General features: G+C 47.8%; 2 protein-coding genes and 1 long non-coding RNA gene across 3 annotated transcripts in view; 2 read left to right on the forward strand and 1 right to left on the reverse strand.

Moving 5' to 3' along the window:
- Positions 1 to 16,472, forward strand: part of S100A9 (S100 calcium binding protein A9) — a 442,604-nt gene that overhangs the window by 91,494 nt on the left and 334,638 nt on the right. The window lies entirely within an intron of this gene.
- Positions 1 to 16,472, reverse strand: part of LOC142869579 (uncharacterized) — a 35,996-nt gene that overhangs the window by 3,604 nt on the left and 15,920 nt on the right. The gene's annotated exons all lie outside the window — the stretch shown is intronic.
- SPRR4 (small proline rich protein 4) lies at positions 11,320 to 11,550 on the forward strand. Its single transcript, XM_012791187.1, has one exon. It carries the CDS (start codon positions 11,320 to 11,322, stop codon positions 11,548 to 11,550), a length of 231 nt encoding a protein of 76 aa, XP_012646641.1.

Here is a 16,472-nt window from a genome sequence, read left to right on the forward strand (position 1 = left end):
TGCCGTCCTGCACAGCCCATCCCTGCCCTCCCCCAGCAGGGGCCACCACATCCTCACAACACAGGAGCACACGCAGGCGTTTCCAGAACTTCCAGGAGCAAACCGGCACTTCCTATTTCCCTCTGCTCTTTCGCTAGCAGTGGTTTGTTATGCTGGTGATTCCTAAAGGGAAAAGATGGCAAGGGTCTTCACTCAAGTGTCACCTTGTCCAGAAGACTTTAGTGAGATTTAAGTGTCCTACAGTCTTCCCTGGGTGATGTCTAATGGTAAGCTGCTCTTAGCTGGCCAGAAATTATCACACTCTGTTGTAATCACCTGGTTACATGTTTTCCTGCCCTCGTTGCCACTTGTTTGTTCCCCAAACACAGGCTGTGGCACTTAGAGGTCCTCACAAGGGTATGGATGAAGGACCTGCATGTTCAAACCACCGTGGGGCTCAGAGGAACTGGTCTCACCCTCACCTGGGGCTGCTGCTTCTCCCACTCAGCCTCTGGCCAAGCCCGCCCCTGCGCACACCCTTTGTCTACTCGGCAAGCCCCTTGATCTTCACCCTGCCTTCACTGTAGCCCACTCATGCCCTGAAAGAATTGCACCGTGCGGCCTTTGCTTCCTGAGCTCTGCCTGTCCCCATTCTCTGTGCGGGAAGATGCAGTCAACAGACACATGGAGCTGCAATTTTATGGAGAGACTGTGATTCAGTACAAAATCCAGTCTCTGAACCAAACTGACAGGGACTTGGATTCTGGCCCAATCATTTACCAGCTACACAGCTTGGGGTAAGTTACTTAACCTCTGTGGAGCTCAGTTTCCTCATTTACTAAACAGGAGTGGTGCTTCTCCTACAGAGAGCGGGGGCTGCCGTGAAGAGAGCCTTGCCTTCTATGTAGTAGCTGTTCAGTAAATGGAAGCTGCTGCAGAGAGAGCTCCATTCCCCTTCCAAGTTGACTTTCCTGAACTCTCTCCCGTCCTTCCCCCATTTCCTGCCCCATGCTCTGATTCAAACCAGCCCATGTACATTGGGCCCCACTGCCACCTACAGCTGGCAAAGTACCCTAGAAATAATGCATTGGCTCCAACGGGGAGTTATGCCCCTGCCTCTGAGAAGAGTGTGGTCCAGCTTGAGAGGCCGTGGAAGTGGCAGGAGTACCAGTTGAGGGCTCTCTGGTCGTAAGTTTCTCTGCCTGTAAAGTGCGGCGAAGGGATCACTAAAGTCTCTGCTGGATCTGAGGGTCTGTAAATAGCTTTTTGCAAAAAGAACTCTGCTGACGTGAGAAACGGGTGCACTGGTGCAGCATCCCCAGCAGGTGGCGCTCTGCCCTAACTGCCTGGGGGCCGACTTGTGATGTGGTTTGGCACAAGGTCCTGTGGTCAGAGTGAGGAAAGGGGTGGTTTATTTGGCTTCCCAACCACAGACAGAAAGTTATTCACAGGAAAATATAAGTTACCCACAAATAGATGGTTCTTGCCATGTGCTATGTGAGCCCAAGCTGGCTTCTTCATATTACCTTCCTCACCCCTCCTCCTAGGGCCCCACCTCCGCCTGTACAATCGCACATGCATACGTGCACGCACACACACACACACACACACACACACACACATGTGCACGGACACATATACACACACCTGTGTCACCGTATTGGCGGCCATTAGCACACACTGCACTTAAGCATTACTTTCTCTTTGGCCAGTGTCAAGCAGGACTAAGAGGGGAATCTCCCTGGGAGAAAGAAGGCAGAGCTGCTGTATCCCAGGACACCAGTCAGGATGGGCTAACTTAGGCTTCAGTAACCCATGAACCACGAAGCCCAGTGACTTAAAACACAGGCTCATCTCTCACCTACCCTGCGTGTCCACCGAGGGGCAGCTGCCTTCCTGCTACACGGTCACTGGACTCGGGAGCCAGACTGACAGAGCAGCCTCAGCCTGGAACAGGGTCAGTCCCCACGGCGGGCAGGAAAGGGGGCACAGGGAACCATGGCTCCTAAAGCTTCCATTTCAAGGGTAAAGCAAGTCACGTGGCTAGGGCTGCCATCATCAACAGGGCAGGGAAGGGTGCTCCCCGGGCAGGAGGGGAACAGGCAGCAAACTATTTGGAGCAGTACTATAGTTTACTTCGCCCGAGTACAGAGAGTTTTGGATTATCTGCCCTTTGGAAGACCAGATCCCAGTCTCGCCTTGTTTGGAACCGTGTGTATCATCCGAGACAACCCAAGCAACCCTTTCCAACGTCTCCTATGCGCCAAGGACTCCAGGCACTGAGGAGCAGGAAGGAATCAAGAATGAGGAAGATGGGCCTCCGCCCTTCCCAGGCTCACAATCCCGTGAGGAAGGAAAGCTCAGGCCAGAAATAAAGCGCATCAGGGCACATTCGCCAAGGCCAGCATTACAGAACGAGACGCACCAGGGAGGAAGACCCCCGGGGACATGTGGGAAGCCGCGCTGTGCCGCGCCAGGCAGAGCTGTGTTCTCTGTTCCAGCCACACCGTGGGGGCCCGCGCTTACATCTACCCTCTGGACTGAACGCATATTTGAGTTTTTGAACACACACTCATCATATTTCCATTATGGACTAGGTATTACACCACCTACAGAAGTCAAAGGAAAGCAAGGAGTGTTCCTGCCCTCAAGAAGCTCACAGTTCAAAGAGGGAGAGACCAGCGGATCTTCCATTCCAAAGCAGCAGAACTGGTGCTAGGACAGGAGCTTCCTGAACAGATTTGGGCACCTGGGTAAGAAGTGTTCAGGGAAGAAATGAACCATTTTTTGAAATATTAAGATTAATCAGGTACAGATTAGGGACAGAGTCCAGACAGAGGAAGTAGCTTGGAAAGAGAAAGAAAGCACATTATTAAAAAGAGAGAGAGAGAGAAAAAAAAAAAAGAAAACCATAAATAGTTCGTCATGACTTGTGGCTGGAGCAGCAGACATGTGCACAGAGAAGGAGGAGGGGGATGACGGGGAGAGAGGAAGTTGGGAGACTTCTCAGAGAGGGGCCGCGTGTGGAGGGCCTTAAGCCATGCCAAGAACTGTGGACTTTATCCCGAGGCCTGTGAGGAGTCAGGACGGGTTTGGGGGGGAGTGGCCTGGTGACCTCGGATATGAGGTGCAGTCCTGCCCATTCCTCATTCATCCAACCCAGAGGGACGGACGTGGGGGTGCTGCCTCTGCAGACAGCTGCTGAGTATGCGCAAGGCCTGTCTCGCTGCAAGGGAGCAGCTGCGCGGAGCTGTGAGCCTGGTCCCGACTCAGTGTCTCAGTGCTCGCACAGCACGGTCTGAGGCAGATGCTGGCAGCCTTTGCTTGCTGCTGGCAGCCCTTCCCAGAAAGGTATGTGTGGTCAGACAGCAGGCCACCAACCAGAAAGACTGGCCCAGCATGTTGTAGCAGCTAATTTGTCTATTTGGTTTGGTTCCCTATCTCAGCCACCATCGCCCAGGCCCCTTTCTCTGACCTGAGGGACAATCTGAGCCCCAGCAGGATAGCACCCCATCCTGCGGCCCAAGGCCCAGGGAGCAATCAGGCTCTGCAGTGGGCAGGGCCATGATGGAAATGTCCTGTTGCTCTAACCACTTCTTCCAGGAGGAAAGTTATGGCCCCAGCATGGCTGCTTCTTGGCTGGTCTTCAGTTGAGGCTACATCCACTGAGCTCAGCTGACCAGTGACAAAGATTCTTTGCTGGACCAAACTTTAGTCAGGCTCCTGAACCTCCTCCTAGCCCCATCTGTGTATTCCTTGTAAAACTCAGTTTTAGCAAAGAAGCCTATTAAGTTTAGCAAGAACCACTCACCCTTGATTCTGGTCACCCTGGGTGTCTGATTGGGTTTCTAGGCTCCAGAACTCCCAAGGTGAAGTCCAACCACCCTGGCTTATCTTCAGCAAGAATCCTGTTGGGTTGCTTTAGTCACAGTTCCCTTTAGCTCTGATGTTTCCTCTTAGTAATTTTCCATACACTGATCACTACCCTGTTCCTTGGCTATTAAGTCCCACTTGCCCATATTGCATTCGAATCTGAGCCCGAACTCTCTCCCCCACTGCAAAATCCCATTGCGGTTGTCCCTATGCCTATTGCAATGGTCCCGAATAAAGCCTTCCTTTAACAAATGTCATTGAAAAATGTTTTCTTTAACACCAGGAATAGAAATAACTGGGAACTCCTAAGAGAAAGAAAGAAAGAAAATTAAGAAATAGGTGTCCAGCTCATATAATACACTTCTTAGGGGCTCCTACACGGATCATTCTTTTTTGTTTTATATCTTTAGTTCCCTATCCCCAATGAGGGCTTTCTTTCTTATATTTTCCCAGGATCTGCTCTTCAAAATTAGTCATCAGCCAGCCAACCAGTCAGTACATCAGTTGTTCACCCGCCCAACCAGCCAGCTAGTCAGTTGTTTGGTGAACTGGTCAGTTGGACAGCTAGTTTGTCAGCTCATTTCTTACTTATGCAGTCACCTACTCACTCCCTCCTTCTTTCACTTGCTCACTCACTGACTCACTCACTCAGCAGCATCTTTTAGTAATTAGACCACCCACTCACCATCTAGCTAGCCTATCAGCTGGCCAAGCACCAGTTTCTACTGGGGTGTAAGGTCTGTCCTGAATGTCCTTCCCCCCCTCACCTTAGGGAGCTTGCACTCTGCTTGGGTATAAAGAACCCCCACCCCTAAGACACTCACAAACACACGCACACATCCATACATAACACATCCAGGCATCAGGCCTCTTACAGCTAACGACGATTTCAGCATAGGTCTTCAAGGTTGAAGGAGTTAGGGTAATTGTTGGGATAAACAGGGAGAGCTACTTAAGCATCAACCTGAACTTGAAAAGAGGTTACTCCAAAAAGCGTACTAGGGCTTAACAGGTTCTCTCTGTAAAGCCAAAAATCTCTGACTATGGGTTTACCATTCTTTTCAGCTCATTCATTTACAAATCATCTACCTACTCATTCAGGCATCCATCTGTTCATGTGTATGCCGCAAATAGGATATGTGTTTGGCTCTCGTGAGAGGTAGATGATAAACACATGGATATAATGATGAGGGTGAATCAGCTTCCATCATCAAAGAGCTTGCATTTGGTCCTAAGTATATATACATTTTGTGATTTATATGTATATCAAGTTAAACATTATATGAAAAGTATTCTAAATAGGTATAGATAAAAATCTGTGTGTATGCTTTTCTGCTGGTGTTGGGGATAAAAAGTATGTGGGTATTGAGCAGAGAAGGAAAGCACATTGTCTGGGGAAGATTAGGGGAAGGGGGCATGGAGAAGTGGTATTTAAGATGGTTCCTGAAGACTGAATTTCACTGGGGAATTTCAGAGTAGGGCACCATCACGGACTGAATGGTTTGAGGCAAGAAAGTATGGGGCAAGTTTTGGAAGCAGCAGTACTCCTGTCTGGGGCTGTGTTAAGGGGTGGTGGGGACCAAGAAAGGAATTACAGGTGGAGTCAGCTCCTGCAGGATCTTTAAACAGTTTATGTCCCCTCCCCTTCGCCCCATCTTTAAGGATTCTTACTCGCACGTCCTGCACCCAGCTCCCTGCTTCAGCCCAACCAAGGAGGGTGGCTCTCTCTCTCACGGCGACACCATTGATCAAGCAAGGCGCTCTTCCTGGTCCATCCTGAGTTCAGTCTCAACAGCTGCAGTTCGCTATTAATCCCAGGAGTGTGAAACGAGTTTGCCTTCCCTGTTACTCGATGGGACCTTAGAGATAATTTTGGCCAATCTCCTCACTTTGGAGAACAGGAAAATTGAGGCCCAGGAAAGTTAAGAGATGTGCTCAAGATCTCAGAGCCAGTGAGGGGCAAGATTTACAGAGCTATTTCCCTACCCCCTGAGCTCTTTCCCTGTGTCTCTAACTACAGCTGCATCGCACCAAAGGGAAGAGTGACAGTGGTCAGCTCCACTTCACTTCCGTAGGGCAGATCCTGGAATCTTCCCAGAAATGAGCGAATTGGCCCCTCACCCCCCTGCCTTCCCCTTCCAGCACTCAGCTCCCACAGTCTGTGAATGTTCTACTGCAGTTAGTTCCCACCAGGCCCAGGACTTGCCCCCCCCACCCCCACCCCCCCCACCCCCGCCTTATAAAACATCTAGTGCTGGGTCTTCTAGAAATATATCATAGGGGATGAAGGGTGGAGGGAGGAGGTAAATTGACCACCTATTTCTGGAAATTCATCTTCTCACTCTTCGTTCTTCCTGGACTACTTTTAATGTTAACATACAGAATATCTAACATTAATATGCAAACATCTTATTTGCAAACACACAAATTAGAGGGTGAAATGATTCATATTACAAATGGACTTCCCACATTAAAAAAAGGTCACAAGGTCTCCTTAAGAAGAATCTTCTAAAGTGTTTGTTGACAGATAGTTAAGTAATTAGTGGAGGGAGAAACTCGAAACTAAAATGTTCTAAGCCATAACTGCTGGCTAAGTGTCAACCAAAAGTTAAGGTAAAGCAAATGTGACATGATTGTGATTTAAAAAAATAAGATGCCACTTTCTCAATTTTGAACATTCCCTTTGCTGGACAGGCAGCTGGAATGCAGGGACCTTAGCAGCCCCAAACCTCCACCGTGTCTGTACCATCAGTCTTCCTCTCCTAATAGCCTCTCATGATGGACCCAGAGCATTCCTTTTTGTCTTTTTCTTGTTTCATTCCTGGAAATGGTATAATAAATATGTTCCATTTGTCTCCAAATGGAGCTGTCAACATCCCTTCTTCTCCCCAAAGCCCAGACACAAAAGTGAAAATGTGTCTGGGTGAAGAGTTAAATTATTAGCATTGTCCCTGGCAGGTTCCCTCCCAGTTCTCAGGTCTCCGCTTCCCAGCTACCCCATTGTTTGCCTGCAGGGTGGGGCTGGCGTTTCTCAAGTTGACTCACTGTCAGAAATGGGAGTCCTGCCTGTGCCCTCCCCTCCCTGATGGAGTCACAGGACGTGCCTGCTCTCAGGTGCCCACTCCCTAAAGCAGGGAGATGCGCAGCCGGGCATCCTGGTTTCAGGGCAGCGTGGTCAAAGAAGATGAGAGAGCAGAAGCAGAAGTCAAGATTGGCCAGGCGACAGGCTGACGGCTCGGCTGGGGCGGTGGGAGTGGGTTCAGGGACCCCAGAGTGGCCGTTCCTCATAGCTCCTCAGGGCCCGCCTCATCTGGAGAGGCAGTTGACGTGGGTTGATTTGAGGGGTGCCGGGAAGTCTCCCTTCCTCCTTTGGAAGCATAAACCACTGCCCCAGCCCATGAGGGTCAGGGTATCTGGAAATCAGCTCGCAACGATTTAAGAGACCGGAGTCCTCCCACCCTTCTAGATTCCAGGTCCAACCACCATCAAAGCCACAGTTTTCCCATCTATAAAACGTATAACACAATTAGCTTTCTTCATAGAGTATTGTGAAAACTGTATATGGAGGTGCTTGATTAGGTGTAATGACTAATAAAAATGCACCTGTACCTGGCAGTGTGAGGAGAGGGATCGGTTAGTGTCTCTTAGAGAAAGGAGGGACGACAGATTTGGTGGGAAGGACGGCAGCTGGGTTCCAGGGAGGGAAGTGGGAGGAAGATGGGGACAAGGAAGAGGTAGAGACCTGCAGACCCAGCTTCCTAATTAGTCATCAATGTAGCCTCTGCTAAGCAGCTGCCCAGTGTTTTGGTCATTTTGGTCCCTTCAGCTGTCTGAGAACAGCTGTGAATTCAGGAGACCTGTGATCCAGCCCTGGCTTTGACATCAGCCCTGTGTGACCTTGGACAAAGCATGGTCTCATTCCAAGTCTCGGTCTCCCTCTCTATAAAATGGGGATAAATGGCCGACAGGGGCTTGAGTGCCAAGGTGAACGGTGTGATGTGCTGAATGCACATACGGCTGATTGAGTCTTGGATGCCAGTGATCTAGCACACGGGACCCCTCCAAGGACAGCCAAGTGCAGGTCACTATCCCAGCCTCCACTGCACTATCCTCTGAGAGGACAGTTGTGTGATAAGCCATGTTTTCTCATGAGACAGAATTCTTCAACACTAAACAGGAACTTTCTGTTGCTAAAGTAAGAGGCCAGTACTCAGTCTGGGAATAATAAGGACTAAAGCTCATTCCAGAGAACCCTCATGGGTGACTGAGACACGAGGGAGCTGCCCATCCATTCACAAGCAGCACACACGCACGGGCACCTTCTCGGTGCTGGGTACGTGGGCATGCCTTGCTTGTGCCCGGCCCGATCTGTCTTCCCGCACATTTCCCTGGGGGAGAGTTTGGTCGGGAAGAGCACAGAGGAGTGGGAGGGCGGGAGTGAAGGGTACAGGTGGAGAGGGTATCCCCCGTGGAGATGAAGTGCAGAACCCCATAGTGTCACATTCTTCACACTGATAAGTTCAGGAGGATGAGGAGGAGAAGGCCTGGCCTGGAGGGGAAAATTAAGAGACTGATTAACTTTTAAGTGAGGCTGACCCTGAAAAAGGAGCAGCATTCTGTCTACATGTGACGGAAGGCTCAGAGAGGGTTGTTAGTCACGGTCCCCACCCAGAGACAGTCACCGGTCTACCGCGAGGATGCTGGCTGCTGTGATGCAGTGGAAATGAGCCCTGGGCCAGGGCCCCCACCCAGCCCCACCCCTACCAGCTGCATGTTGTTGAGCAGGTCATTTAACTTCTTTGGGTCTGCTTTTTTAGACTGTAAAATTGGATTTACACTATGCAACAGAATTGTCATGAGGACTAAATGAGGCGAGGAGTTTGAAAAATACTTTGGGAGGTACTTTGAGGTACTCCTATTATTTCTCAGGCAGTCTCACACTTCGCTCTGACAGTGGCAGAAATGAGCATCCCGGGCAGGGTCCTGAGGTTTGGGGCCATGGGCTGAAGTTGGATCAGCCCCCGGAGCAGCCCCGCCTGTCCCCATCCCAGGGCCTGGGAAGCCACGGTGAGGACCAGGTCTCCATCTTCCCATCCGCACAGGGCCCTGTGGAGAGTGGTCAGGTGTAGCAAATGAAAATAGAGCCTCCCCACCTAGATTTGAATTTCGGATAAATAAAAAGTAATTTTCTAGTATAAGTATGTCTCATGCAATATTTGGGACATGTTTGATGTTTAAAAATTCTGTCATTTATCTGAAAGTCAAATTTAACTGGGTGTCCTATATATTAGGTGGCAGGCCTACCACAGAGACTAGATCCCATCCCGCCCTCTCTGACTGCCGCGAGTGGTGCCAGCATGTGTGGGGGCTCCGTTCACCCTTGTCTCCTGCTCACACTCCAGGGGAGCCTCAGAGAACACTGTGGGACTGCCCCCTCCCCCCCGGAAGAGGACACACACTGGGCACTTATACCGGGGAAGGGGCCAGGGTGGGGGGATGGCTTCTGTGAGTCTGGGTCCTTCGAATCATCCAAATCTGAGTTCGAATCCATCTCTGCTATTTACCACCTACGTGATCTTTTTCAGCCTCACTGTTCTCATCTGCAAAATGGTAACAATGACACTTGCTTTAGGGGGGCTATAAAGATAAAGTGAAACGGGCATGAAGGGCGGTATCAATGTTAGACACACAGCGAGTGTTCAATAAATGGCAGCGATTAGCAGCAAAGGCAATGTTCATGTTTTTGTCAGAATTGCCCCAAGCCCCATTTCCCCTGCACTTCATCCTCCTTCTTCAACGTTTCTTAGAACTCTCAGCCTGAAAATAGCTCCTTAGGTTTGTTCCATTTTAAAAAGGTCTTGAACCCTTGAGTTTGAGCAAACACCCTCAGTGGGTGAAATCAGCTCAGGTACAGGGACTCAGTGCTGGAAATATCTAGTGGGTGGTTTTCATCAAAACAGGCCAGTAAAGCAAGTCTCTGGAGGAAGTGCAGGTGGGAGAAGTGGGTGAGGAATTCCCTGGCAGGTGGTTATCAGGACCACGCCAAGTGCCCGGGGGCAGGTTGGGGGCCCTTATAAAGAAGGTTCCAGAAGTGGCTGCCCATGGACCTGTGCTCAGCCCGCTCTCCTGGGGTCCAGCGAGCTACCTGTGGTAAGTGGGAACACGTCCATTCTGGGATCTGCCGGGCTCATTCCTTCTCCTCTAACCGCCCTGAGCCGCTAGGTCAAGCTCCTCTCTTGTCCTTGGGTAATCGGGGAAGTGACGTAAGCCTCCCGACAAGTATGGAAATGTCACACTAATTGTTACCTAGGAAGTTCGATCTCCATTACACACCATTGCTGAGCATGACTTATTTCCTGATTCTGAGTTTGACTCCCCAGCAAGAGGATTTTTCTCATCAAAGGGAAGATATGTAGAGCTCCAACATTTTGTAGCAATTCTGAGCCCCCTGTAAAGCTTTCTCTTGCCCTATTCTGCTTTTGGGCCCTACCAGCAAGCTTTCACCTTTGCATTTAGGTTTCCAGAAGCAGGTGTATTGAATATGTATTCTACACTACGCTGTTCCCATGCCCCACTATGCTGGTCGCCACCTCTCCACACTGAGGCCTGTACTTCCCACTTGTAATCACTAACTTAGAAGATGAGAAAGGCCAGAGACATCAGAGCTGGGGAGGCCTCAGAGACCTTCCAGACCAGCAACCTCCAAATAAATCCAGAGAAGGCAGATTGCCCAGATGTGTGCCTGGCTAGCAAGGGGCAGGTTTGGACCTAGAACCTATGCCTGAGGGTTCTTGACCAGCGCTCTCTCCTTTAAGCCAGGCTGTCCTTTGGTTCCTTTGCCTCCCAGTTCTTCATGGGGGCGCTGGGACCACTCGCCTACAGCCTCGTTGATAACTTGCCTGAGCATCCCGCAGGGATGGAGTCAGGGTGGAGCGGGGATTCGAGCTCAGACCTCTGCATTCCTGGTGCACCCTTTCTCCAGCCCCATCACCGACACACCTCGACACTTCCCTCCAGGACAGAGACTGCCTTGTCCTCTTCCTCATGCCCTCCAGCCATTATCCAAGGTAGCCAGTTGACATTGCCCAGATCTATCAGCTAAGATTGCATGCTTTGACCTTGTAAAAATATCTAGGCTACCTTTCTATCCTCAACTCAACACTCCATCTTATTTCCTGGTAAAGCCAAGAAATAAATCATATATTCAGGTAAGTCAAGTGGTGATGGGAGGATGAAGGAATATAGGAAATCCAAACAGCATAGAAGAGTGAAGAAAGAGAAAGAGAAAGATCACAATGGGTGTGTGTGAATTAGTCCATTAATCAATTTGAGGCTGCTAATCCCGTACCATGTCTTTAGCTGTTGGAGGAAATTATTCCTCTAGGAGTCAGGATGGAGGAGAGGTGGGGGAGCCCTTCTCATGGTGCCCGTATGCAGTTTCCTTCAGGCCCACCTGATCCTGGAGCAATGTCTTCCCAGCAGCAGCAGCAGCAGTGCCCACCCCCGAAGGCCCAGCAGCAGCAGGTGAAGCAGCCCTGTCAGCCACCCCCAGTCAAATGCCAAGAGACGTGTGTACCCAAAACCAAGGATCCATGTGCGCCCCAGGCCAAGAAGCAATGCCCACCCAAGGGCACAGCCATTCCAGCCCAGCAGAAGTGTCCCTCAGCCCAGCAAGCCCCCAAGAGTAAACAGAAGTGAGGAAGGACTGGAGATCACCACCTGTCTGCCATCCCGGCTGCCACATGGATGGAGCCTTCTCTTCTTCCTGCTCCTCTTTCCCCCAGCTCCAGGATCCACCTCCCTCTCCCCCTTCCTCCTGCTCAGGGTGCAATGAAGCTTTGTAAGGATCTCTTCCCATCGAAGTCCCCATCACACACACTGCCTGGGCCCCAATGCTTCTTCTATACCCGACCCTGACACTCTCCCAAGTAGGAATAAGAGTGACCTCATCCTTTCCAATCTCTGGCCTAGCCATGACTAAGGCCTCTCCATGTCCCAAAGCAAAGAAAGTATCTAGACTTCCTCTGGGGTGCCACCCTGATGAGTGGGGACACCAGAGGCCAGTGCACAGCTTCTGCATCATTCCCTTCCCCAAAGCCCCTCTGTGGGCTTCTCTCCTATTTCCTCCACTAATAAATTTGTGATTCATGTAATACAGTTATCTGTTTCTTGGACTGATTGCCCCTGCCCACTTTCAGCACCATTCTGTGATCCATTCCTCAGTTCGGAGGGAATATTTTGATAAGCAAGTGTGCAAGTGCACATGTGCCCAGGAGTTCAGGGAGTCCCCTTACACTCTGGTAACTACTAATGGGGGAAGGTCAGGTCCCGGTAAAGGTACACAAATGACTGGAGTGCTACAAAACACTTCTGCAAACATGTGCAAGTGACTTTTTCATGTATTTGTGTGTTTATTGTTCATTCATTTATTCATCAACTCACCCTCATTCTCTTACTTATCTATTCACTCATTTAGTACTTAGCAAGTTCTAGTATGAGCTTAGTTTTCTATTCTGCTGTGTTGGTTTTCCAGAGCTATCCTGAGACAGTCTATCCTGTCTCTCAAAGTCAAAGTTGTTTTCTTAAACAGGGAAATGTTGCGTCAGGAATAGCCATGGACAGAGAGTTTGTGCAAAGTACACGAGGATTGGTTCTGTCAGTTAGTCTAACTACGTAGCTTATGAAAGAAGTCTTATCTGTACAGCAGGCGTCCTGAGCTTCCTAACTCTTGTGTGAGACTGGCTGCCTGTGTCAGAAAGAGGCAGCAAACCTCTCACATACGAAGAGAGATTGAGTCTTTGAAGGAGAGCTCTAGGTGGGAAGGAGCCAATAAGCAAAGCCAGATTTTCTCCTCCCGAGATTTATTCTTCTCTTGGGATTTACTCCCTGAATTCTAATCGCCACCATAGGCAATGCCAATAATAAATTGCTTTCTCATTCAATACACTGAAATACACTTGAAATACATTTTAAAAGAAACTAATAACCACCTTGTCTATTTTCCTTTAAAATCAAAATCTGCAGCTGATATTTCCAAGTAGTAATTACTTAAAACTTAGTGGGTACAGACATTAACCAGGAAAGTCAAAGTATTTGTAAAAACAATTAAGATTCAGGGGGAATGCTTATAACCCTAAGGATTCTTTGACGGCCTTTCTGTGCCTCAAGCCCTGTATCCTGAAATAACTCCCCTTCATCAAGTAGAAAGGCCAGTCCGACTTAGCAGCCGCCTTCCTGGCTGCCATTCATCCAAGTCCTAGCCAGTTCCTTGGTCACCCTGTTTTTCAATATCACTTCCATGTCCCCCAGGAAAGCCCTGACAAGGGCTCTCACAGACTTTTGGGTTCCAGGGATGACAGATTTGCATAGCCTTCAGCTAATTGGCCAGACAGGGGTGATTGAAATAATGCATACCTCTGCTGCAGTCTGTGTCTCAGGTTGCTAACTCATTGGGGAAGGGGAGATGCCCCTGCCTTCCACACCAGTGGCCAAGGACAAAGTCCCATCTCTCTGTGGATATGTGATGACCTATTCCCCTCATAAAAAATACTTTTTTAATGTAACTCCACCTTCAGAGGTTCACAGAGCAACATTGACTTATATCAAATGCCATCCACATATGCGCTGAGAGGACACCTCTTGTTCATTCCTGGTTCCCCTTCGCATTAAGTAAGATAATGTCAGAACACAAAGGGACATCATGTCTCACTTGGTTCAACTTCTTAACTGACTAAAGAGAAAACTTGGCAGGGAGCAGTGGCTCATACCTGTAATCCTAGCACTCTGGGAGGCCAAGGTGGGTGGATTGCTCGAGGTCAGGAGTTCGAAACCAGCCTGAGCAAGAGCGAGACCCCGTCTCTACTATAAATAGAAAGAAATTAATTGGCCAACTAATATAGAGAGAAAAAATTAGCTGGGCATGGTGGCGCATGCCTGTAGTCCCAGCTACTCGGGAGGCTGAGGCAGCAGGATCGCTTGAACCCAGGAGATTGAGGTTGGTGTGAGCTAGGCTGACGCCACGGCACTCACTCTAGCCTGGGCAACAAAGCAAGACTATGTCTCAAAAAGAGAGAGTGAGAAAACTTACAAGCTCTCCCACAAATCCTATACATTAAAGTATAAAAACTCATGGACTACCCCAAAATTTCCCTACAAGAACCAAAACACACCACAATCTGGCAACACCAGATAATTCACTTTGCTCCAAACATGCCATCCAATGTTGATGCCTCTGGCTTTTTATTCATGCTACTCCTTCTGTCTAGAATAGTAGTTCTTCACTTTGCTGTCTAGGGGATCCTATCAGTTTTAAAAGTTTAGCTCAAATATTTTATTGAACCTCACTTAACACTTTAGAAAGAACCAATACCTCCCATAAGCTCTCCTAACACTTTGTACAAATTATTATTATTATTATTATTTTATTAATTAAGCCTAAAATTACTTGTGTACTATAATTCACTTTTATGCATTTAATTTCCCTATTAAATTATGAGCTCTTGAAGCACAGGGATCTTGTTGATCTTATTACCCCAAAAGGCACAATGATTGGCTTTTCAGAAGCACGGGAGAAAGAACTTCTGTTTCTGAGTGGAACAGGACAGCTCGTGGCAAGCCAGCAGTCTACTGTACATCTAAGCCAAATTGGTAGATTATCTGCACACATCTGGGGACCCTATGACTCCTCCAGACAGAGAAGAACCTCAGAGAGCTGAGCCAAAAAGTGTTTGTCCTAGGATAATTTGTGAATTCCAAGCATAAAACCCAAGAATTTCCCGCTGTGGAGGACTCTTGCTGGGGGCAGAGAAATCAGGAGAATTTACGGATGCTTTGAGGGGCTTCAACCAAATGGTTGATTTTCCACTCAGAAAATATAATGAATTCTGGGGATGGTCAGGTCAGGACACTAAATACCTAAGCAACAAGTCTCTGAAAAGTAGAGTGGAGTTTGTAGGAGGTTTATGAGACAATGAATGGAGTTTGCAACCTGCCAGGGGGCAAGGCTCTGGGGGATACACCAGACAGAGGATTTAAAGCTGCAAGGTCAGGGAGAAAGTCTGATTTGTTAGAAGGAAGTCAAAACAGTGGTCATCACTGGGGAGAGTACTGACTACAAGGAGCAGTGATGGAGCTTTCTGGGATTCTGGAAAAGTCCTCAATCTTGCAGGTGGTTACATGAGTGCATATGCATACAAAAAAACACAAAGCTGATTTGTGCATTTTTCTTTTTGTTAGTTTAACCTCAACAAAAATAGAAATGCCATTAAAACAGTGTCAGTCACCTTACATAAATTTAATGAAAGATGTGACATTTATATCAAAAATATAAAATATTATTGAGAGAAAATAAAAGAGAATTAACAAATGAAGGGATGTGCCATGCTCTAAAGATGATTTGGAAGAGATATCAATGATCTTTAAATTGATCTAACATGTGCAAATTAAAAGGAAAATGTGATACCACTACATAATCCAGCATATTGGCTAAAATTAAAAAAGCACAATACCAGGTGCTGGTGAGGCTATGGATAAATAGGAACTTTTGTAAACTGCTGATGGGAATATGAATTGGACAACCATTACACAACACTAATGGGCAGTATTTTCTAAAGTTGAGCATATGCATCCCATCCCAGCAATTTCACTCGTTGTTGTATACACAATGGAAATGCACACGTATTATCGCTAAAACATATGTATATTTTTAATAGCAGTATTTGTAGTAACCTCAATTAAAAATACCCCAAATATCCACTAACAGTAGGATGGATAAATAAGTTGTGGTATTTTTATACAATGGGACACCACAAAACAATGAGATTAAACAAACTACATGGATGAAAGAAAGCAGACTTTAAAAGCACATACCATATGATTCCATTTATTTATGTTAAGTCAGAATTAAGTCAGAAGGTGAGCTTTACAGGGGTCTAGCAAAGTTTGTGCCTTTATCCGGGAGCTAATTAGACAGATATGGTCACTTTGTGAAAATTCATCAAGCTGTATGTATTTTTTGTGTGTAATATTATATTTCCAAAATTTTTTTAAAATTTTACATAAATTTAAAAAGTACTCAATGTGCCATCCTGTTTGATTTACCAAACGATTTTTTTCACTATTAATAAATCAGCTCCTTCTGCGCATACATCACCAATTTATTAACTCATCATATATTCAACTCCCTCCACAACATATCAATAAAAGTAAGACATTTCTGTTCTTCTGAGGAAAGGAGAGTATATTTTCGAAGCCTCTAAACACTGAAGTTGGGGAGGGATAGCTCACCACACCCATCTCTGCTGTTCCTCCTTCTCACCATCTCACTTGCCTAGAAAATTCTCTCCACCCCAGAAACAAAATAATGCCCCACCTGATCCAGGTTTATTATACAAACCTGGCTGGCTCAAATTCCCTGCTACCTCCTCTTCTGGCCAGGAGGCCCTCAAAGACAACGTGACCAGGACTGGGCATCTGCACTAGGGCCGTTCTGACATTCTCTTTCCTTAGCGAAAGGAGCAAGAGCTCTGCAGTCAGACTGAACGGAGCTGAAGCCCAGCTGTCCCATTTCCTAGCTGTGTGATCGCATCCAGTCATATGTGAAAGGCTGCAATGGTTTGATT

Source organism: Microcebus murinus, chromosome 2 (genome assembly GCF_040939455.1).
Source record: "Microcebus murinus isolate Inina chromosome 2, M.murinus_Inina_mat1.0, whole genome shotgun sequence".
Taxonomy (NCBI): Eukaryota; Metazoa; Chordata; class Mammalia; order Primates; family Cheirogaleidae; genus Microcebus; species Microcebus murinus.

Excerpts from the sequence above, each read along its gene's own strand:
- SPRR4 (XM_012791187.1), top strand. The coding sequence starts at position 11,320 with ATGTCTTCCCAGCAGCAGCAGCAGCAGTGCCCACCCCCGAAGGCCCAG.